This window comes from Macrobrachium rosenbergii, chromosome 5 (genome assembly GCF_040412425.1).
Source record: "Macrobrachium rosenbergii isolate ZJJX-2024 chromosome 5, ASM4041242v1, whole genome shotgun sequence".
Classification (NCBI taxonomy): domain Eukaryota; kingdom Metazoa; phylum Arthropoda; class Malacostraca; order Decapoda; family Palaemonidae; genus Macrobrachium; species Macrobrachium rosenbergii.
The window spans coordinates 27,317,771-27,334,039 of NC_089745.1; the positions used below are offsets into that span (position 1 = coordinate 27,317,771).

At 41.3% G+C, this 16,269-nt stretch overlaps 1 protein-coding gene across 1 annotated transcript in view; it reads right to left on the reverse strand.

Moving 5' to 3' along the window:
- Window positions 1–1,151: 1,151 nt before the first annotated feature.
- The window catches only part of crb (crumbs), a 213,684-nt gene continuing 198,566 nt past the window's right edge, over window positions 1,152–16,269 (reverse strand). Inside the window, exon 39 of the mRNA XM_067103901.1 lies at window positions 1,152–3,015. Coding sequence (XP_066960002.1) covers window positions 2,947–3,015 — 69 coding nt within the window. The 3' untranslated portion in view covers window positions 1,152–2,946. The remainder of the gene's footprint in view (window positions 3,016–16,269) is intronic.

Here is a 16,269-nt window from a genome sequence, read left to right on the forward strand (position 1 = left end):
ACACAGAAGAGTGTGCTACTAGAAACAGCGCACATAATGAGAAAAGTGATGGACTCCTAAGGAGGCAGGATGCAACCTGGAACCCCACAGAAAAAAAAAAAATAAATAACAATAATAATATTAATGTGGCTTCCAGAAGTAATCAGTTGGGTTTACAAGTCTTTGGAAGCAGATCATGAAGTTAAGGGCATTGCTCTGTCCCTGGTATTCAGGAGAAGTTTTTCAGTGGTACAGGTTTCAGTGGCTGTAGCACTGAGGTGTGTGGCACCACCAAACCACCTTTACCTTTTTCTACCTAAGAAACATCACCCCACAAGTCCCTGGGTATGTTAGGAAATGTGTTGGCTGTGCAACACCTTGTCTATATACCAGCTTCCATTTAGACAGAAAAGCACCTCACCTAAGGTTTACAGAGAAAGTTATTAGATGTCGAGGGATTGGTTGCTTTTCTGCTATCTACTTCCAACAACCATGCCAGATGCAGGTTAGTTACCCAACAGTTTCCTATCTATGACTGAAATTAGTTGGTAATGTGACCCCCTATGCTCCTATCAAGAGGGGGGAAAAGAGCATACTACAGTATCTGGGTTATTTAGTATTACTGTGCTACCTTCCAAACACTCTCCTTCTCTGGGATCAGAGATCTCCTGATGTTCCTCCCTTGAGTGAGGCACAAGCCACACTATGGTGCGAGTTCCTGCCTTCCCAAACATTTGCTATCTTGGGATAGACAGGGAATGAGAGCCCGCTGCCCATGCTCACCAGGAAGTTGACATCTCAAGGTGGCACATCAACTAGCCATGATTTTGAGACAATTCCTCCTTCCTAGGAATGATTCTTGGTATAAAAGATGAAGGGTTTGCATCCTACTGCCAGGGATTAACTGACACTATGCACACTGTGTACAGAGGCGATTACCCACAACCTTGCACAAGAGGAAACTGCCAAGGTTGAGACTTCTGGTTTCAAATTTCAACCAGTCCCAGCTTTGCAGAGAGTTCCTTATGAACAAAAGACACGGATTTGTACATCTAGGAAAATTCAATTACTCTATTGTTAATTAAAAATTGCTGCTTTGATCAGTATCTTGGGAATGTTGATAGGAAATATTTAAATTTTTAGGTTTGCAGTATTTGTAGATAAAACCAGGAAATTTGAAAATTTTTATTTAAATAATGAAATTGGACATTTACAATATTATACAAAGGTACTGGATAAAACAACATGGTTTAACATATCAGGTTTACCCTAATATAACAATAATAAAATATACAAGCTGTATATAAGTTGACATGGTCCCACAAACCTTAGGGTATACATTCTGACTTCATTTTATATGCAAAGTATGTATAATTCAGAAACTAGGTTGATAAGTGACCTTGATGTACTATTTGTTGGTATTGTTATTTTTTAACTTCAACAGTTAATTGTAAAAATATGAATTAAAAGTGGAAAATGATGGAATGTATGGAAGAGACCAAGAAGGTTTTGAAAATAAGGGAAGTGCATCCTTGAAATAATGTATTTATTAACCCTTAATCACTGAAAATTAATTCAATATTTCATGTTACAGATTATTTCCTGAGATATAATACAGTACACATCACTGACATCTTAGACCACTGACTTGCCCCTTCATACAAAGAAGGCAGTGAAAATATGGGAATATTTTAAAAAGGCACTGATATTTCCAATAAGGGTTTGGATGGACTTTTATCACAGAGGAATTGTTACAGTGAACTCGTACTAGTTACAGCTCGTGTATTGGTAGGGAAAGGTAAGTACTCTGTGTATTAGTGAGATTCAAATAGCTCTGGAAAACTAAAGCTAAACTGCAGAATTTTAATTTACATAAGTAGTTGCTGACCTATTTGGTGCAAAGTAATGTGGCAATTCTGCTATTTCTTGTGTCAAGTGAATGTTGGTACACAAAAGGTTAAATGACATGAAATTGGTAGTACGATCATTTTTATGTTGACCTTACCTTTCACAGATTTCACTTAACATTTTACTATCAAAAGTATGTACACAAGAAACCTATAATTAGGGAAGAAACACTGCAAAAATATGTCAAGCACCTTCAATCATTTCTGTAGATTTTCTTTAATAAAACATCTACTGCAGAGGTCTTTTCACAAGTACAACACAACTGACCTCTCCAAAGACTGCTGCAGTTGAAACTTAGTTTTTTCCCCCATTTTTTTGCCCCATAGTTAAGCTAAAACATCCAATTTGAGTTATTGAGCTTACTTTTTTAATGCCTGCATTACACTTAGAAACAACTCGGTTTATGAAAGAAATAATATATCCTATCTGTAAAACAACTTATCTACAAAGTTTTAGTATTTACAAAATCATTTACACTTTTGCACATCCACACGTTACAGTTAGGTCAACTGTTTCAATTCATAAAACTTCAGAATAAAAATCCCTTTTCTACACAATGCAAAATACTGTACTTCTTAGCTATGCTGTATTGGAAATTTGAATCTTACTCCACTCTTTCAAGTAATATAACTCACCACAGCACTGCATTACCTTTAACTCTAGCCTCTTATTTTTATCGGTGGATAAATAAAGTTTGATACCCAAGTTGCTTATCACAAATAAGCCACTTAACTAGTTAATACGGTATTCTTGGAAGACATCTTTTTCAGTACTTTGAAAGTATGGGTATATTCCATCATTATGAATGTATAACTAGAATATGTACCCTAAACTGGTTCTTCTCCCCAGTTTTTCGATGTTCTTGTCCTTATTGTAAGAATTGCGTTTTGTGTAAATACAGTATTAACAAACTTTTCTTGACTGATGACGTGATGCAGTATCTGCAATTCTAACCCCATGCCATTCTCTTTTCATTGCATTGACTCATGAGAACAGTAGGGGATTTTTAGTTCAGCTTTAATGAGCAATTTCCCAATGACTTTGGCGTTGAGCTGCTTCTCATATGAGACGTTCTTCAGGTGGTGGCTTCATTATGTTCCCCATCTCAACTCTGGGACTGTAGAATTCCTGTTGGAAAGAATTTCAAGAAACATGTAGCTGTCAAATTTAATTTTTTAATAGTAATTGCATGTTCTATGTTTGTATAATACTCTATTTTGATTATCTGTTGCCAAGTATAAATATAAAATTTAAAAAATATTTGTTGTCAAGTATATATTAAAAATAAATTTAGGCCAAAATTATACCAGTTAATTCAATGTTTTCTACCAAGATGACAAAATACTACTGTATAATCTACACCTAAACTCATATTAGTACAGTTTCTACATGTAGGTATAACATTGATTGCAAAATAGATTAAGGGTTCCCCACACTACAACTGAAGTTAGCTGTACCAACAAGTAAACAATTCAGTTCACAATTTTAAATGTTTAATATAACACAGGGTATGTTCACAACTGAATATCATCAGCAGTTATCATCCAAATGGTGTTAAGAAGGCATTACTACACCATTTAGATGAGAAAGGAAAACTTAGGATCTCCTAGCAGCATGGCTTATTTTATAGTAGACTGCCGATGACATATATTGTATAACAAGGTACTATTTTGATCCTCTAAACCCTTTATTCTTCTCCTTGAAATGTCTAAAAAAAATTTTTTTTTTTTTCAGCCAGCTGGCCAAGTTGAAAAATGCAAGTCATTACTGTGTGGTGAAAAGACCTTCAGCATCCACCTGCTTTAGGAGTGCTACAGTGGATGGTTATAGCAGCCCTTCTTCAGTTGGGAGAATTTCATATGAAGGACTTCAGTGTTTCTGCCACAGTATTGGAGTAGGTCTCAGGTTGCTCTTGTTTAAGTAAGGCATTAGGTGGTGGTTTTGTGTGACATCACCATTCGTAACATTTTTCATGGGGCTGTATAGCTACTTCAAGGGTAAGAGACTGCTTGTATCAAGACTGTTGGTACAAGCCTCATCACTGCTGGGAGTCTGCAATATGTAAGTGTACTGTTGACCCTTGTCCATTATACTAAACCTTGCCTACTACACTATGTGCAATAGGAAGTAGTAGCCTACATTACAGTTTGACTGCTCTAGTCTGATACAGAGTTTATGAATGTGCCATCTTTAGACACTGTGAACTCAACTATGTGGTTATCACAGGCCTTCAGAAAGTTGTTCTTTGAAAAAAACTTAATTTAAATACTGTATCTAACACAAACCAAGAAGCCCTTAATTCCATTCCTCTGACCTGGCTACCTTCTCACTGTGATAAAGGAAATGAATATTCATTGTTGTCTAGATTGACATTTTCCAGTTGTTCATGCAGAGGGAAAGATGTGAAAGAAGTATCATGAATTACTTAGATCTAGAGAGACCTAAGAGAAGTGGTGCCTTACAATATACCAGAATCCACAGGTACTCATCAGTTAAAATATCTTATTTTTTCTTTGTCAGGATATAAGGCTGGGAGGGAGACAGTCCTTTTTAGTTTGTATTGAAAAAAAATATTTTCCAAGAATTCGGTTTAATATGCCTGAATCAGAATCTAGATAGGAAGTATGTTAACTTGGGACGAAGCAAATGCATAATTCTCAAAGCTGAACAAAATTGTTTGTAAAATACGTTTACTTAAGGTTTGGGGATACCAGGAGACTCCTTCCCTGATGGTCTGATAGACCAAAACCACCAAAGGTGTAACAATAAGCGAAAATTGCTGATAAATGAAAATCGGATGATATCGGCACCGAAAATTGCCAATTTTCGTCGCTAGGTAACCGCAGAAAAACTGGATCACCAGTAACCGAGCCCGCTGATAACTAGGGACTGCCTGTATTATTAATCTCTGCTGCAGTGACGTTACAATCAGAGAAAAAGCTGAAATGAGCTTTGGCAGAATACTGATTGCAGACACAGAGTGGCAAAATGGCATACCTGCCATACAGTAGAGCCTATGCAGGTGATGGTCCAGTAGCCTCAACAGCTGTAAACTGTCTTCTGCTTTTGATGCCTCTCCAAGTCTAAATCTTAGAGGTGTAAAACTGATCCCTCACCTATTAGGAGGAGACCTAATCTTGCAAGACCTTCAACCTTTCGGTTCCTCCTCGGTCATTCAGTATAAAACCAGCTGCTCCTGTTTTTTAATCCTTTACATTCTGGTATTCAAAGTATTCCTGGCCAGTGAAAAATAGTCTTTCTCAGAATTCTGAGATGTAACAAAGGAGGAGACCCCTGAGACAACTGCATTTCCACTTCTGTCTTGACATTCCATGTAAAAGCAAGAAAGCTAGCATTGTACATCTTTACTTTGGCTTGTTCACGACAGTAAGCTGTTGATGTCTATAATCCTCCATGTTTCAAGTGAGACTTGAGCTATGCTTTGTCTTAAATGTCTGCAGACATGGATTTATGGTCTTTGTGGTTGATCATCTGGTCTATGCATTATTATTGTTGGAAGCCTTTTGCCTGGCACCCATGATCGCAACCATGATCATCCTATAACAGCTTATTGCATCTAGTACATTTCTACTCTTGTACTGGTCAGCTCTGTTACACATCCAGTGGCTGGACTACTCAGGAACTAGTACAACTGTTGATGAGAAACCAGGCAACTGTTTGGTCACGGACACATTAGATGATTTCTTGTAGTGAGAACTGCTGTTGCTCTCCTGGTAGCTGAGAGGTTAGTCTTTACCTTGGTCTTTGTCTTGGTCATAGTCTGTCACTTGAAGAGGTGGTGGGCATGGCTGTATTAGTGGTTGGCCTGTTTAGTGAAGACGAATGACGATGGCTTGGACACAGTCACATCAGCAAGTATCTTTGTTACGGTAACAGAGTCGTAAAATGAAGAAAACAAATGCTTCTTTAGCCAAGAAATGTTCCCTGGCCGAACAACAAGCCTGATGATAGGCTGGGACCTGGCTAGTCAACTCCTGCTGCTGCTGCTGCTTAGTTTTAATCCCTAGTTGGGGTTGCTGTTTTTATAAGCTTCCTCCAGATGTTTTTTCTTGAACAGCTTATATCATAATTGGATTTTGCAAACTTTTTATGGACTGATGCCCTTCCTGGCAACTGCATTTATCCAGGACTAGCACAGAGTAGGGTTGGCTTGCCAAAACCCCCCCCCCCTCACAAAGTTCTGGCTTGTTAACTACAGTGTAAATCAATTTCAACACAGTTTACACCAGAACAAAATATCTACCATAGGCTAACAACACTGTAGGTAGGCAATGCCCAGAATGTAGAGGTGGAGTTAAGAAATCTCTAATGTTTACCGTATACTCTGCAATGCAGAACACCCTGAATAAAAATGTGAATTACCACATAAACTATTGATCAGCTCTAATTAATTGAATTTAAAGTAGCTTGTAATACAAAAAATACAAAATACCCAACAAAAATACTGGTAAGAAAGAAGCTGAAGTGAGCAAAATGAACTCCATCCTAGAAAACTTGAGGATAATATACTGATAACAAGGCTCTTGTAAATTTTTGTGAAGTGGATAAAATAACGATGAATTAAATTTTGAAAAGAAGCTTTTTGGTGTTCCTTTAGTAAGGATCAATCTGGGAAGCATCGTAAGCTGTTTGCAGCTCTGCTTACAAACTAAAAGTGAGGCAGTTTGATGGGGATACCTAAGGTGTATGCATAGAGTTACTACATCTGTTCTACTATTAAGTATAATGTAATAGGACAGGCATATATGATTAATAAAATTAAGAGTGAAACAAAACTTATTAGGACACTAATAACAAAAGTTATAAATCTGGCTAACTTGGTTTTCTATTTCTCCTCTCTTTCAGAGAGCTGCTGGAATATGTTGAAGTGAGGCAGGGTCTATACCTTGGGTAATTGTCTCGGCTTGCTGGGCAAATTAATTATTTGAATGTGGTAGTAAACCACTTTCGATTATTTAAGGTTCTCATAAACAAAGTGACTAACAATAAAACTTATCCAGTAGCTTTTTCATCATGTTAAATGGTGGTTATATGCCTGCCTTTCTGTTCCAGGAGAGCAGGATTTGCAAAGTACAAACAATATGGTATGGTATTGATGGGTATATGTTCTACAACAAAATATGTCCATCCCGATTTAGGAATATGCCATATAGTAACTTTATTGCGAGAACTCCATTAGCATATTGCAGTTATCTTAATAACCCATGTTACTAGTCCAACTTTTGTGCGGATCACAGTCTTACAATGACATCAAAGCATAGGCTTGCTAGTTTTTCAAGTTTCAAAGGCTGTGTAACAAACCCCTAAAAACATTAATTGGTTTCTTCAGATTTGGTTGTATGGGTATTTCTGGTAACTTATCTCCTTTTCATTGCTAAATGGATGAGTGAGACAAAGTTTGAGATCTCTTACTTAGGTCAGTTCTAGTTGTAATAGGGTGATCTTAAACTATGTGCCAGGTATGAACAAATTATGGGCCACCAAGGGCTAAAGATACTTTTTAGCAAAACTCACGTAAATACTCTGAAACTGCTGTCAAGTTTGTGCCATAAGATTAATTATGGGTGAATTGTTGAGGATAGAATTATGTTTCAGTGCTCTAATCTGTAGAAAGAATCGTCTCCATTGTAAAAAGTCCAACAAAAATAATTGAGACTTAGATCAAAGTTGCTTTCATGGTTTCATCAACATACTTTATAGTAACTAAAATTTGCCTAGAGAGCCTGTGAGACTTAGTGAGCAAATAGCATACTTGACCACTACTCTACTTCAATAGTTGTATTGGCTGAAGAGACTGGCTAGCACAAGAGTTTGAAAACTGCCCTCCAAACCCTAGCCTGAGACGACCTTTTGGAGTAAAGAAATCTTCAATTTCTGGACACCCTTTTTAACCAGACTGAGTGACAAAGATTGGATGAGTTATGGCAAGCTATACACTTGTGCACTAGTATCTACTCTTGGAACTTTAAACTGACATCTGCTTAACTTCCATTACTCACCAGTTTGTTTTCAACAGAGTAATGCTTCTAGGTAGTCGAATAAAATTAGTAAACATACATGCTCTTTTTTAACGAGGAATTAAACTATAGCCCACAGAGGTTTGTTTTGAGTTGTCACAGTTAATCATCCCTCGGTGAATTTTAATTAATGGAACATTGAATAGAAGATTTAGGCCAAAGGCCAAGCACTGGAACTACCTTGCAATTGCACTATTTAACAATTGTTAGGAGAGGGTAGAAAGAAAGACTGAAGAAAGAGAATGCAAATGGAGATACAGTAAAAGTAAAAATGGAGATACAGTAAAAGGAATGAAAGGGGTTGCAGCTAGGGGCCAAAGGGATGCTGCACTGCAATGAACCTCACATAATGCCTAAAGTGCATCGTGAGAGGTGCACTGATGGCACTACCAGCTATGGGGTGAATTTTAATTAAGGATAAAGATACATGCTCTACTCTTTTTCTGCACTAGCATGAGTTGAATGCCATTGGTAGTCTTGAGCCCAGAAAGTGTTGGCAAATGAGGCACTTTAGCCCTTCCATCTTCCTTGTGATCACAGCAGAATTTGTAGGAATTCAAATTAATGTTATTTGTTTTAAAATTTTTCATCTGCTGATTTTTCATGTATCCTGTATCTTTTTTTTTTTTTTTGTGAGATTCTCCTTAATAGGACTGCACAAGAAATTAGTTCTCCACTATACCATTTTCCCCTTTCTGCTTGACTTTTTATCTGGATATGTCTTCATTTATGCCATTTCTCTTTTAATTTCTGGTCCCTTTTGTGGTCATCATCATTGTTAATCATCAGTTGAATTTCTAACTAATATTCTCTCATCATGTCCTTCCAACTTCTGTTGATAAATTGAACTGATACCACGTCTGTTTAAGGTTGCCAAGTCACGCACTGACTACTCTTCAAAAGAGGCCTCCTGGACCATGGCAATGCCCTTAAAGAGAATTTTACTTTAACTTGTTCTTGCAATTTTCTTTGTTCAAGAAGTTCTTTAGTGTCATAAATGGAGTTACCTAATGAGGAAAGTCATTGCATTACAGGCAGTCCCCATTTAACAGTGGGGGTTCCGTTCCCGGCCGAGTGCCAATAACCGAAAATCGTTGTTACCGGAACATCACCATAATTTTGATAAAAAATGGTGTTTACGAAACCATAAGCTCCAATAAACTGCTTAACGGTGCCAATAAACCGCTTACCAACGCCGATAAATCGCTTATCAGCGCCAAAAATCTGGTTAACGACGTTGTTACCCAAGTGTCGCAAAACCAGAACGTCGTTAACCAGTGCCAATAAGTGGGTACTACCTTTATCAAGTTTCATTCACACTTGCGAATAATTTCAATACTGTACTGTGGTTTTATTACAGAGAAAATGAATGAATTGCAAAGGAAGGGTAAAGCATTATGTAGTTATGTTTAATGATGTAAATAGTACTTGGCTTCTAAAGAACATCAACTGGCAAAAGAACAGCAACGGGTGCATGGGGAATAAAAAGCAAGTGTCTCACAATCTGGAAAATATTACAGCAATTGGCTATTTTAAGCAGAGCCGACAGTTGCAAGACTAGTTAGGTGTAGATTGTTTCTTAAAAGACAAAGACATCCTGAAGAGAATATAGTATATGAATATAACCCATTTAATACAAGCAGTTTATAAAACTAATTATGTGGAGATTTAAAAAATTTGCTACATCCAAGGCTTTATTTAAAAGACTGTAATGCTATGACACTAGACTGTTCAAGGGAGTACTCAACCTTCATGTCTAAATGGCAGACAACTGCCAACCTTAATTGTAAAAGATCAGTCAATCTTGTAAGGTCAGTGCACATACCACCATACTATTGTGTTGGGGAAAATATTTGAGAGGTAAGAGCATAATGCATATAATAAAACGACTATGATGTCGTTTCTGTACAAACCTTCATTTTATACGTGCCTTATTCTGCTGATATCTGAAAAGGTACACCATCCATAAACTGAATTAATTACCAGAACAAGGGTAACCTGTGCCCCTGGAAGAGATCCCCCCCCCCAGATTCCCCACGTAATAAGGAGGTCAGTTGATTATTTTATATTTTCTAAAGAATTATTGAGGCAGGAGTGATTATTGAACATGTAAATTTTATTTCAGAGGTGCTAAGCTTTATGGACCAACTGGCTAGCACAAAGTTAAGAATTTATAACCATGGTGTTATGAGCAACCACAGGTAGTATCTCTAGGAAAACCTAAGTCAACCTGTAGATATAATCTATATGTAACATGTATTTGTCATGGTATAGCATATTCTTGCCTCCCACGTATATAACAATGTATATCGATAGGTGGCAGCCAAACACATTCAAATCCGATGCCTAGCAGTATGCCGCTTCCCCTCTTCGAGTTCGGTTGCTCACAAGCATTGTCCTTGTTGCATTGTAACCTTACCTAATAAAGAACTTACATTTTAGATTAGCTTGTTTCACGTCTCATCCCAACCAACATGGGGCAGTAAGGTCTTACTGTACACGAAGAAGTTACAAGAAGCAAGCGAAGATACAGGAGACTTACAGGGAACTGGAAGAAAACTGACAGAGGACCATACACTAATAGTTACCCGCTTCTCTCTCTCTCTCTCTCTCTCTCTGCAATGGACTTTATTTGCTGGTATGTACAGTGTATCATATGTGCAATGTAAGGTGGTGCTAACAAGCCAACTAGTGGCAGTATTTCATGCACTGCACTTTAAATACTGATGCTGTACCTTTCTGTTTTAAGCCTGTGTGGGGGTAAACAGAACATTATTCTCCATGGATTCTCCACATTCTCAGGACGAACGTGACGACGCCCCACTTGCCCAGCGTTCACAAAACCCTGTCTGCTGTCCACAGTCCCCACCCCGCCCTCCATCCCCAGACGACGATACCCCAATCAGCTGATTTCCTTTGCTCATACAATACCTGGAGAAATCATGGATCGAGGATCATGCCAGGATCAGACAAGAGGAGGAAAGACGAAGAAAGCAGGAAGAATTAAGGGTCCAACAACAAAGAGAGGATGACTAAATTCGCAGGCAACAGGAAGCAGACCGTTAGAGCACCTTTCTGCAAATGCTAGCCCCCTTTGTACAGCAAGCAACCACAGGAAGCCCCAGCGTGCCTCCTTCAACACCTGCAGCTCCTATTTCACCACCAGAGGGTGCAGCGACCCCACCAGTATCCCCTCCACAGAAAGCAATCGCCCAGAACCCAACCCCCTTCACCCAGATGCAACTTTTCAAATTTTTCAGGAATGGGGACATCGATGGGACGATTATTCAGTCATGGTGGACCTGCCCAAGTTAACCCAGAGAGAAACAATTAATCCAGATTAGGGTGTTTTGCCTTGGTGACATACCTCCAAACACTGGATTACGTGTCGAAGAATCTACGTCGTAGGGACCTGCTCAACTGCAAAAGTTAAAGGGAGAGTCTTTTTCAGACTTTTACATAAGATTCAAGAATATTGCAGAGGAAGTAGATGTCTGTCCTGGTAGATCTTCAGTTTGTGAGCAAACCCAGATGAAGATGATCATCCCCATGGGAATCAGGGATGAAGAACTGACTGAGAAACTCATAGTCCTAGACATCAATGCCTCTCTAAAGGATATTATCAACACCTGTTGCAGCTGTGAGGTCACCAGGAAGGCCACTTCTGCAGTTCATGCTTCGCCCTCTAAGCTATGTGCCCTCTCAAATTAAAGGAAGCAGAAGAATCATGGAAAGGGTGCCACCCCTACCATACCATCATAGAGTGTTTCATGACAGTCATGCAACCACACGCACAGATCCACAGAGAAGTGTCCAGCAGCGGACAGGCCCAGTGCCGTCACTGCAACTGACAGGGACAAGTGTTGCCAGAAGAAGACAAGGGATGCCAAACAAGGTGCCACTTCCAGTGTCAAGCCTACACCACCCTTTCCGGGCAAGAACCCCAGCTGTTGTTGGGGGTAAGACCCCCTCCTATCAAGACACCGCAGCCACTCTCTGTTTCCCTCTCTTATGGTGACACCACATCCAGGATTCAGATGTTGCCAGACACAGGTGCCAACATCTTTGTTATGGGCCCTCAGCAGCTTGACCTTCTGCGCATTCCTAGGAGTGCACTACAACACCCGCCATTTACCCCGATGTTCACCGCAAATGGCTCTGTGATGACACCTGCCTTAGGGGATCCTTCACAGCCACTCTCACTAAGAGAACCTCTTCAGCGAGGATCCAAGTCCACGAAAATGTCCAAGTGCCACTGCTGTCATATAGCCACTGCAAAGAATTGGCCATTATTTTGCCGGAGTTTCCCAGACCTATCAGAGTCTGGATGTTACCCATGTCAACAGGTGTTCAGAACTGTCTCTTCATGCCCCCATGTCACTTGTCAAAGCCAGAGACTTTTTTTCTACGAGAGTTCACAGAAGAACTGAAGAAAGCCCCACTCGATGGAAGTACCCCCAATGTGAATCCATCTCAAGGAAGACACCATACCTTTCACCATCAACGTACCTTGCCAGATACTACAGGCAGTCCCTGGTTAACGTTGGGCTTAGTTAACGGCGATCTGGTTTTACAGCACTTGTTTAGTGACGAAAATCTGCAATTTTCGGCACCAGAATTCGCTGATTTCCGTTTATTGGCGCCAATAATTGGGTATCGGCACTGATACATACCTAACAGAGGTGTCGATAACCGAAAATCGCTGAAAAAGTGCTGAAAATCGCTGATTTTCGGTTACCAGCGATTTTCAGTTATCATCACACCCTCAGAACAGAACCCCGCCAATAACCGGGGACTGCCTGTATATGCCTTCCAGGAACAAGTCAAGGCAGAGCTTGAGTTCGTGGTAGATCAGGGTATCGCTAAGCCTGCTGGTGATGAACCCTCAGACTGGTGTCACCTGCTTGTTGTTGTACCTAAAGACAAAGGCGTTCGAATCACCATTGACCTTAAGAACCTTAATAGCCAAATAAAACGCCCAGCCCACCTGCCACCCTCACCGTTGTCTAGTATCCGCAGCATTGATCCAAAGGCTAAATTCTTCACCGCCGTAGATGCCTGGCATGGGTTACTGGCAAATGCAACTTGCAGAGGAGGATCAAAAGTTAGCCACATTCATCATACCCTATGGCCGATTCCAGCATGGCAGAGGTCCAATGGGATTTGCGGCCACAGGAGACACCTACTGCCTTCAAGGAGACAAGTTTCTGCAAGGTGTTGAGAATTATGTCAAGGTAGTCAACAACGCCCTGTTGTTCAATTTCCCCAACAATCTACGCCAAATCCATGATATGTTAAGGTGCCGCAAGTTTGGCATCACACTTAAGTGTTACCTTCAGATTTCGGATTTCCAGAGACGGCATTTCAGCAGACCCCGACAAAGTAGCAGCAATCAAGGACTTCCCTACACTGACGAACTTGACGGATCTTCATTCATGGGATTAGTGAACCAATTGGCCAACTTTACGCCTTAGATAGCTAACTCAGCTCAGCCTCTCAGACCCCTTATGAGCCCCAAGCATGCATTTGTATGGACCGCAGATCAGGGTGGAGCGTTTCACCGAGTGAAGACTGCCCTGGCTAGCCCACTAGTCCTTGCCTCCTTTGATCCAGCACTCCCAGTTATCCTACAGACCGATACTGCTCAACTCAATGGACTGGGATATTCCCTTCTACAGGACCGTGGCATGGAAGACTCCGCTTAGTACAGTGTGGATCTCATTTCCTCGCAGACACTCAGACGCGCTATGCCACAATCGAGCTGGAAACGTTAGCCGTAACTGGGATATGTCCAAATGCAAACTGTACCTGAAAGGCCTCTGACATTTTACGTTGATGACAGACCACCACACACTGGTGCGAGTTCTCAGCCATTACACTCTGGATGCGGTCAAGAATCCCCATTTGCAATGTCTCAAGGAAAAAATCTCACCGTATCTGTTCACAGCCTTGTGGCGTGCTGGCAAGCAGCTCGGCATACCCAACGCCCTTGCACGTGCCTGTCAGCCAACTCACCCCACAGGACGAAACCAGCTGTGTTGGGGCTGGGCCATACATCAGGACCATCACCACCACTCATGCTGCAGCCCAAGAGTACGACGCCTCACTCCAGGACATGGACAGGATTATTCAGGATCTTCATTCCTCAGCAAGGGAGGACTTGTTGTACATCCATCTTCAAGACTGCATGCTCTCATGATTTCCTACCAACTGTTACAACTTACATAATTTGTTGCTCCCATTCTGGAAACTACAGGACAGCCTCCCAGTCGACACTGAACTCGTACTTTATGGAGCAAGGATTGTAGTTCTTACTGCCCTTTGCCACCGCACTCTATCTTGACTCCATGACAGTCACAGAGGAATAGAGGCCACGAAATGCCGGGCACGACAGATTGTTTACTGGCCCGGAATCAACTCTGACACCACAACTACTGTCCAAGCTTGCAAGTCTTGCCAGGTTTTACAACCCAGCCCCCAGCAGGAACCTCTTCAAAACAACAATCACCCTACTAGGCCCTTCGAATCTGGGTCAGCGGGCTTCTTCAGTGTTGTAGGGAAGTCATTCCTCATCGTAACTGACAGGCTTTCTGGCTGGCCTGTGATTGCTCCATGCTATAGTGACACTACCACCTCTGCAATGATAAAGAACTTCTGCAGAGATATTTCAGGGAGGTCGGTATCCCACTTCGTCTCAGGACCGATGGTGGCCTTCAGTTCACCAGCCGTGAATTCAGGGGTTTTGTGGAGCGATGGGAAGTACATCACCTTACTACTTCCCCACACTACCCACATCCAGTGGCCATGCCGTGGCCACTGTGAAGGCTATGAAGCATCTTATACTGAAGACAGCGGCCTCCAGCAACATCGACTGTGAAGACTTTGACCGTGGCCTCTTGGAGTTTGGAGTGTTAACTTCATGGGCTGCTCCCCTGCACAAATCCTATATGGCCACCCACTTTGCTCCTGTGTGCCTACTCATCCTCGCAGGAATGGCTCGAGAAAGCCGAGGACTGTGATCGCCGGGCTGCCGCCAGAGCCAAACTTGTACGGAGGTCATACAATCAACATTCATGTCCCATATCCAGGCTAAAAGTTGGACAGTCACCCAGGATCCAGGATCTGACTTCTTACCATTGGGATGAAGTCAAGATCATTATGAGCCATGGCAGGTGAAGAGACTATGAAGTACATCTCCCCAGTGGACGAGTATACTGGAGGAACTGGCGCTTCCTGCACCCAGTACCAACCCCTGTTGCTGATGACAGCCCTCCTATAGCGCCATGTAGATCTCACAAGGTTTTCCAGACAAAGAACCCTCTCGATATGGGACTACAGGCATGAAATGGGGAAGGAGATGTATCATGTATTTGTCATTGTATACATTCTTGCCTCACATGTATATCAATCAGTGGCAACTGAACACATTCTGATCCAATGCCTAGTAGTATGCCATTTCCCCTCTCCGAGTTCGGTTGCTCAAGCGCATTGTCCTTGTTGCACTGTAACCTTACTTAATAAAGAACCTACATTTTAGGTGAGCTTGTTTCACATCTCAACCTAACCAACAGGATAACCTTGGTGTCTCCAAGCTGAATGGTACCCAGCCTGTTGTCACGGCTGGTGGTGAGACCAAGGAAACTGCCCCCAGAGTTTGCACTGCTACAAGTACACCTGTGCAAAAAAGAGGGTTTTCTTGAAGAGGTTGTATAGGAGATATCTGGTTTAGTCAGAAAACTTATGGTAGGTGTTGAACAAGCCAAGTGGTACATCCTCACTGATGTGTGTCTCACAAGGGGTATATATCTCCAATCAGAGCCACCAGCAGATACAAGTTCCTGCTCTACTTTTGCTGTGACAGACTTGTTGATCTCCACAACAGATGTTACCACTCTAGTGGAGATTGCCATGCTGTCAAGGAGTTTTGAGCAGTGGAACATTACATTAGTCCTGAGAAGTGTCTAGGGCTGCCACCTGAGCCTCTGAGGAGGGCATTGGACAGGGATGTGATGCTGAAGACTATGTTCTGTTGGCACTAGCATCAGTGAAGACAGTGGAATAATTACATGGTCTCTCTTACAGTGTGACAATTGGTGTAGATGCAGAACTTGTCACTTCCTATTTCAAAATACAAATTGTTCTCGGACCCTTTCTTCGAGACTGTAGGTAAGGATGAAGATGAGATGCTCAAGTTCGTTTAAGGCTGTACATCACTACTTCCGGAGGACACAGCTTGGATGTAGAACATAAAAAGAGAGCTCATGAAGTTTGGGGCTTTGCCTCCACCAGGCTTCCAGGAAGATTTTTTGGTGCCACAGCTATGGTGCTGCCAGACTACCTTAAC